The sequence below is a fragment of the Neofelis nebulosa genome, chromosome 1, assembly GCF_028018385.1.
Source record: "Neofelis nebulosa isolate mNeoNeb1 chromosome 1, mNeoNeb1.pri, whole genome shotgun sequence".
Classification (NCBI taxonomy): Eukaryota; Metazoa; Chordata; class Mammalia; order Carnivora; family Felidae; genus Neofelis; species Neofelis nebulosa.
In genome coordinates this window covers 63,188,323-63,195,631 of record NC_080782.1, presented here as the reverse complement: position 1 = coordinate 63,195,631, position 7,309 = coordinate 63,188,323, and the positions used below count along the sequence as shown (strand labels likewise).

Genomic DNA, 7,309 nt, shown 5'->3' with positions numbered 1-7,309 from the left:
GCACCATTCAAACAAACAAACCCCCTCCCCCTGCGCGCCCACTTCTCCCCGCCCCGCCCCGCCCCCAGAGAGGCCACATATAAACGCGTTCCCCCGGGCCGAGCTCGCTGCGAAGGACGCTGGGCTGTACGTGTGGTTGGGGCCGGAGGGGCAGTCAAGGTAGCAGCAAAGAAGCCGAGGCGGCTGAGAGTCCCGCACGACGCCCCCTCACTCAGTCTAAAGGCAGTTTGGGGTTCGGCGCAGACAGAACCAGGGTCGGGCTCTTCCTCGAAAGCCGTTGCCCTGCCCTTGGCTTCCGAGGACAAAGAGCACCTAAAACAGGCACGCTGGGGGCGCTGGGGCCGGCCATGGTCATGGAAGTGGGCTCCCTGGACGCCGGAGGCCTGCGGACGCTGCTGCGGGAGCGCGCGGCGCAGTGCCTGCTGCTGGACTGCCGCTCCTTCTTCGCTTTCAACGCCGGCCACATCGCCGGCTCGGTCAACGTGCGCTTCAGCACCATCGTGCGGCGCCGGGCCAAGGGCGCCATGGGCCTGGAGCACATCGTGCCCAACGCCGAGCTGCGCGGCCGCCTGCTGGCCGGCGCCTACCACGCCGTGGTGCTGCTGGACGAGCGCAGCGCCGCCCTGGACGGCGCCAAGCGCGACGGCACCCTGGCCCTGGCCGCCGGCGCGCTCTGCCGCGAGGCGCGCGCCGCGCAAGTCTTCTTCCTCAAAGGTACGCCCTCGGGGAAGCTCGGGCGGCCGTATGCCCCCTCCCCTTCCCCGCCGCCTTGCCGCGGGACCCCCCTGGCCCTCAGCCCCTGCGGGCCGCCTCACCGGGAGCGCGTGGGCGCCCGAGTCCTGTTCTGGGGACCCGGTGGCTTTGTTTGGCTTTAAGAACAAAGACTTGCCTGGGCCTCTCAGGGGTAAACTTCAGCCCTGGTGGGTGGGGGGAGTTGTGTGAAGGTGCCCTGTCCCGGATACTAATGGAAACAAATATGTCTCTTTGTCTTCCCAGGAGGCTATGAAGCTTTTTCAGCTTCCTGCCCGGAGCTGTGCAGCAAACAGTCGACCCCCATGGGGCTCAGCCTTCCCCTGAGTACTAGCGTCCCTGACAGCGCTGAATCAGGGTGCAGTTCTTGCAGCACCCCACTCTATGATCAGGTTAGTAGGGACCCGTGCTAGAGGGGGAAAGGAATAGCTGGCAAAGAAGAGCAGTACTAGTGAGAATATACAAAGTAACCTGCAAGTTTATAACGGAGGGGGCACAGGGATGTTATTTATCCCGTGGTTAAGTGGTCTGATGGAACGGAGTCTAATTGCTGGCATTACAGAAATGAACTTGGTGGCTCTGCCCAGGCAAATGGGTTTATTCCCCTATTTATTTATACTCCGGCAACAATACTAAATTCGCTCAGTATCTGAAACTGACCTTTCCAGCAGGGAGTTTTTGTGGGGATGGGCTCCGGAATTGACTTTGTGCGAAGCTTGACAAGTGGATATTTCTGGATTTCAGGGTGGCCCGGTGGAGATCCTGCCCTTTCTGTACCTGGGCAGTGCCTATCACGCTTCCCGAAAAGACATGCTGGACGCCTTGGGCATCACTGCCTTGATCAACGTCTCGGCCAATTGTCCCAACCATTTTGAGGGTCACTACCAATACAAGAGCATCCCTGTGGAAGACAACCACAAGGCGGACATCAGCTCCTGGTTCAACGAGGCAATTGACTTCATAGGTAAATGGACAGATGCCTGGGACGTCTGCCTTGCTCCTCCCGTTTTAGTCACTGAGCCCAACTGTATGGCAAGGACTTGAATGACATTTGTCTGAGCCTTTCTCCGTACGTTAATATCAATCTGGGGCAGGCAGCATCCCTGCAAAATAGGGATTTCGTGCCCCATGTAATAAATTAGCAAACCGAGGTTCAGAACATGGAGTTGACTTACCCATCGGCTTCATGGAGATGCCTGGTTTTGGTTTAAATCCCTTGCTGTTCTTTGCACAATGCCTGTGTTGCCTCCACAGAACGCTGTGTGACGGCGTGACGTGATGTTGCCATTCTCTGGACAGGACACACGTTTCTTAGGCACCCTCTGCCTGGGGTTAGGGTTGTTCTCGTGAGCTCTTGAGTAACTGGCCACCCTTTGTTTTCCAGACTCCATCAAGAACGCTGGAGGAAGGGTGTTTGTCCACTGCCAGGCAGGCATTTCCCGATCAGCCACCATCTGCCTTGCTTACCTCATGAGGACTAACCGAGTCAAGCTGGACGAGGCCTTTGAGTTTGTGAAGCAAAGGAGAAGCATCATTTCCCCCAACTTCAGCTTCATGGGCCAGCTGCTGCAGTTTGAGTCCCAGGTCCTGGCCCCACACTGCTCAACGGAGGCTGGGAGCCCTGCCATGGCTGTGCTGGACCGCAGCACCTCCACTACCACCGTCTTCAACTTCCCTGTCTCCATCCCCGTCCACTCCACGAACAGTGCATTGAGCTACCTTCAGAGCCCCATCACGACCTCTCCCAGCTGCTGAAAAGCCACGGGTGGTGATCTCCACAACCCCCCCGGGGACTCTAGGCGCCCTGAGGAGAAATGCAATAACTCTGGGGAGGGGGCTCGTGAGGGCTGGTCCTTATTTATTTAATTTCACCCCGAGTTCCACTGGGTTCCTAAGCAGTCATGGTGATGATAGAACATCAAGGCGTTTGCTGAACTCAGCACGTTCGGGACCAATATAGTGGGTACATCAAGTCCCTCTGACAAAAAGGGGCAGAAGGGAAAGGACTCAGTTAAGGAGCCGGTTTCTTTTTGCTTGCTCCTGTGTTTTGTAGGAACTCTTCATGCTTGACATACCTACCAGTATTACCATTCCTGACGACACACACCTATGAGAATATACCTTATTTATTTTTGTGTAGGTGGTCTACCTTCACAAATGTCCGTGTCTACTCCTAGAAGAACCAAATACCTCAATTTTTGTGTTTTGAGTACTGTAATACCCTGTAAATACGTCCTAAGCAGGTTTGTGTTCAGCACTGATGAAAACACCAGTGTTGTTTTTTTTAGTTGCCAGCAGTTGTCTGTTTGATTATTTATGAACTGAAATAATATATTTCTTTTAAGAAAGACATTTTGTTACATAAGGATGACTTTTTTTTATACAACAGAATAAATTATGGCATTTCTATTGAAACCTCAATGCTTTGTTTCTTGGGCAGCCCCAACTGATCCCTTTCCCATCAGTGAAACAATCTGGACAAGGGCCTCCCTGACGTATGTCTTGGGATCTGGTCTCCTACTCCTTGGTGGCCCTTCCAGTCCAAGGTGGCTGGGTGGCAAGGAAGGTAGGAAAGTGATCTGTCGTGAAAAACCAGGTACTGTAGCTGAACTCTTAGTATCAGATCCAGGTGTCTATCCATGTATTCCTACCCTGTTACACAGGGAGCCCAAGTGTTCCCAGAGCCAAAAAGAAATGACCGTTTGCTTGGGTTGCTTTTTTAATTCAATACTTTGCCCAGGATAATATAAAAAGACGCCCTCTCCTTTCTGAGCTGTGCTAGAATTAGGAGGATGATGGTTTTCCAAAACCGCTGACATAAATGTGGTCCTACTATGTGTAAGGTAGTGTGCTACCTGCTCCCAGAACAACTCAGGACCGTTTTTGCAGACAAAGCTGCTGAGACCCAGCATAGCTAAGTGGCGGGGGGGGGGGGGGGGGGGGGGGGGGGTGGGAATCGGGCCCTACATCTATCTGTTTTGTTCCCTAATTCTATGTGGTTTGCACTTTATCATTTGCTTCTCTCATGGGCTCCCTTTTTGCCTTTGAAAAGACTTTTATTTTTGTGAAAATATGAAACACTCTAAGTAAAATACAACATGGACAAATTGCCTGAAATTCCCACCCCCAACCTGACCATTATTCGTGCTTTGGAGTACATCCATACCAGCATCTATATATATATATATATATATATATATATATATATATATATATAATACTATAATACACACACACACATATATATGTGTGTATATATATATATATATATATATATATATATATACACATACACAGAATTTTTGGTGGCGGCCTCCTTCAGGTCACTTGCTAGTCTGATTTCATAATTTTGTTGAAGATAGGCAATCAGATCTGACTTGCTCTAGGGTAAGATGCTGGATTTTTGCTCTTGTCAATCAGGCCAAAACAGATGGTGTAATTGCCTACCAACTCCTAATCCAGTCTATGATGTTGAGTTAAATAACAGTCAAGCTCTTGGGTCACTGGTCCCTTAGCTCCTGTCCCTGCTACTTGTCTCTGGATGAAGTGATGTAGGAAGCAGAAAAGGAAACCTCTCTGTTGACTTTAGTAGTGCCCTGAACAGTGGTCCTGGTCCAGCCAGGTCATTTAAGGCCTTGACACACAATCAGTGTCCTTGACCTTTACCCACTGGTTTACCATCTGCCGCTTGACTCTCATGGCCTGAAAGATCCTTGTGTTCTAAGTTCTAAGAACTTACCCTGAGCTGGCAAGCTCATTTCCTTGGCTGGGCTTCCCATTGGAAGTGTGTTCATGCCTTTCAAAACAAACCGTACCCAGTGTTTTTTTCAAACCCTAGAAATTTACTATTGCAAATATCTCCTTTCGTGGAAACGTACCAGCAACTTCAAGTCCATGGCAGATGCCGTGGCTGGCTTCCCCCGTGGGCTCAGGCCATCACTTTCTGCTTAACAGGCACTGGCTGAACCAGAATTAATCTCCAGTGTAATCCACGCAGTGGAAAAATACAGCCGCTGCCTAGGGGAGCCGCCAGTGAAAACAATTCACTCACTTCGCCCAGTCCAAGCTGCCCTACTCCCGTCAGCTCAGGAGAGCAGGGTTGATAACCATCTTTCTTCTTGTATCCGATTCCTGGTCTTTGGGCCCTCCGGAGAATGTCACTTTTGGCCTGATACTGCTTTTCTTAGGGGGGGAAAAAAGTACCTCGTGATGAGGAGAAAGATACTCAAACTATTAAAATGTTTGTTTCTCAATGGGAGATTGAAATAGAGACAACTCCATCATTTAATACTTATGATGTGGTAATAATAGCTCTCAATTTTAGAGCTAGCGCTGTGTTAACTGCTTCACACACCTTCACATTAAACCTTTAGCAGCAACACCCATCTTACAGAGGGGGAAACGGAGGCTCAGAGAGACGAAGGGACATATCCAAATTCACACAGCAAGTAAACAACATCGCAGAGATTGGAACCTGGGTCGGAAAGACTGGGAACCAAAGTCCGAGTTCAGTCCAAACATCTTGAGGGAGTGGGGAAAGGATGAATTTTGTAGCCAACCAGACATCAGCATGGTTTTACCACATAATTTTGGGGGTGGAAAAGCTATTTATCCTTTTGGGCCTCAGTTTCCTTACGTGTAAAATGAGGTCATAAAATCTTCACGAGTGAGGGGGAAATAGGCTCATGGATGGCAAGTGCCTGGCAGGTAATGGGCCCTGGGCCCTGGAGGAACATTTAGGTCCCATTCCCCATTCCTAACGACTTCTAGCGGTTCTCTGGTGTCAGTTTTCCCACTCCAAAAATGACCACTTTGCCCTGGATCTAATGGGTAAGATTCCTCCCAGTCTTAGAAGATGTACCAATGCATACTTTATGCTTTTCTGTGGTTTCCATTAGGATAGTTCCAACCGCAAACGCTTCCACCGCATCCTCTCCTTTCCTTGGAATTTTGCAAATCGTAGCTAATTTGCCACGGACTTGCAGCCTCCGGAGGCCATTTCCCTCCCTCCCTCCCCAGCCCATCCAGGATGACATCATGGTGTGTACACCTTTAAGATTATATAAATCTGTGATCAGACAGTGGCCTCCATCCCCATGGTAACGCGGAGGAGTTTCCCTTTTGTGAGGAAAGCTGTCATGTCACTTCCTGCTGCTGACAAATCAGTTTAGGAGATTAAAATACAGGGAGGGGGGCGGGGAGCTGGAGCAGGCCTCTGAGAACTGCCGGCTGCGGTGGTTTTTGGTTGCCATACACAGAGGCAAACAAAGCCGAGGCCACGCGGGGTAGCCCCGCCCAGCGCCAGGCTCCGGCTCCGGCCCCGGTTTCCCACCCCTCACCGGGTGGAGCCAGGTCACCCCGGGATGTTGTCCTGCGCAGGTTGCCTTCTGGGGAGCAGGTGGGAGGGCTGCCCACCTCTAGGGACTTTTCTGGGGCTCTGTAGGGCCCGCCAGCTGGAGAACAGCCTCTGGGTCCAGAGGAGCCTCCGCGCCCCTCTTATCAGCTCAGAAGGCGGTGTGGTGCTCGGTTCTCCGGAAAACAAAGGGTATGCGCCTTGGGGCACCAAGCAGACAAAAGTGCTCTGCTAAGGAAAATACCTTAAAACCACCTTTTTCTCGACGGTGGCTTTTTATGCTAAGCAGCAGGGCCGTTCATTCATTCATTCATTCATTCATTCAACAAATATTTATTGGCACCCTATGCCTAGGGACACTTTGGCCCAGGACAAAGTTCCCATTCTCAGGTAGCTAACAATGGGGGCAGGGGGTGGAGGGAGGGGAAGAAGGCAATATATAAAGAAGATCATTAAGAAATAAGATGAAGGGGTGCCTGGGTGGTTCAGCGGGTTGAGCGTCAGACTTCGGCTCAGGTCATGATCTCATGGTCCCTGATTTCGAGCCCCACGTCGGGCTCTGTGTTGACAGCTCAGAGCCTGGAGCCTGCTTCGGATTCTGTGTCTCTCCCTCCCTCTCTGCGCCTCCCCTGCTCATGCTCTGTCTCTCTCTCTCTCTCTCTCAAAAATAAACATTAAATTTTTTTTTTTTTTAGATGAAGACTATGAAGGTGGAATAATAAAAGGGGAGGCTCCTTTAGATTCTGGTGGTCAAGGAGGCCTCTCTGAGAGGTGGCCAAGACCTGAGAGAGAAAACCTACTTGCCCATTTGAGAGACAAGCTTGGAAGAGAGTTTCCTGCCAGGAGGGCAACAGAGACTTGAGGTTGGAGGGGGATCTTCATGGACCACTAGATAGAACCAGTGACTGGGAGTCAGCTAGACCTGAGTTCAAGTACTGATTCTGCCACTTATTAGCTGTGTGACTCACTGTGGATAAGTTACCAAACTCTTTAAACCTCGGTTTCCCTATCTGTCATATGGGCCACTAACCACCGACCTTCAAAGGCTCTTCAAGGATTAAATGAAAGGTGGATTAAATGAAAGGCAGTCACCTCTGGGCACATCAGAAAGGCTTGAGAAAGGCTCTTTGTCCTCTTGTGATTTAGCTGGTCACCATTCTGTCACTCAAGCAGCAGTGCCACTCCCCATGGTGTCCTGGTGAAAGG

At 50.8% G+C, this 7,309-nt stretch overlaps 1 protein-coding gene across 1 annotated transcript; it reads left to right on the top strand.

Annotated features, from left to right (window-relative positions):
* Nucleotides 1–92: 92 nt before the first annotated feature.
* DUSP1 (dual specificity phosphatase 1) lies at nucleotides 93–3,165 on the top strand. Its single transcript, XM_058723470.1, has 4 exons — nucleotides 93–714; nucleotides 997–1,142; nucleotides 1,495–1,714; nucleotides 2,135–3,165. The coding sequence occupies exons 1-4, from the start codon at nucleotides 348–350 to the stop codon at nucleotides 2,503–2,505; spliced, it is 1,104 nt and encodes a 367-aa protein (XP_058579453.1). The 5' UTR covers nucleotides 93–347; the 3' UTR covers nucleotides 2,506–3,165.
* Nucleotides 3,166–7,309: the final 4,144 nt, after the last annotated feature.

What these genes read in the sequence shown, in the direction of transcription:
- DUSP1 (XM_058723470.1), top strand. Translation starts at nt 348, where the DNA reads ATGGTCATGGAAGTGGGCTCCCTGGACGCCGGAGGCCTGCGGACGCTG. An exon ending in GCAAGTCTTCTTCCTCAAAG is followed by an intron (nt 715 to 996) that starts GTACGCCCTCGG and finishes TTGTCTTCCCAG; the next exon opens with GAGGCTATGAAGCTTTTTCA. An exon ending in CGAGGCAATTGACTTCATAG is followed by an intron (nt 1,715 to 2,134) that starts GTAAATGGACAG and finishes TTTGTTTTCCAG; the next exon opens with ACTCCATCAAGAACGCTGGA.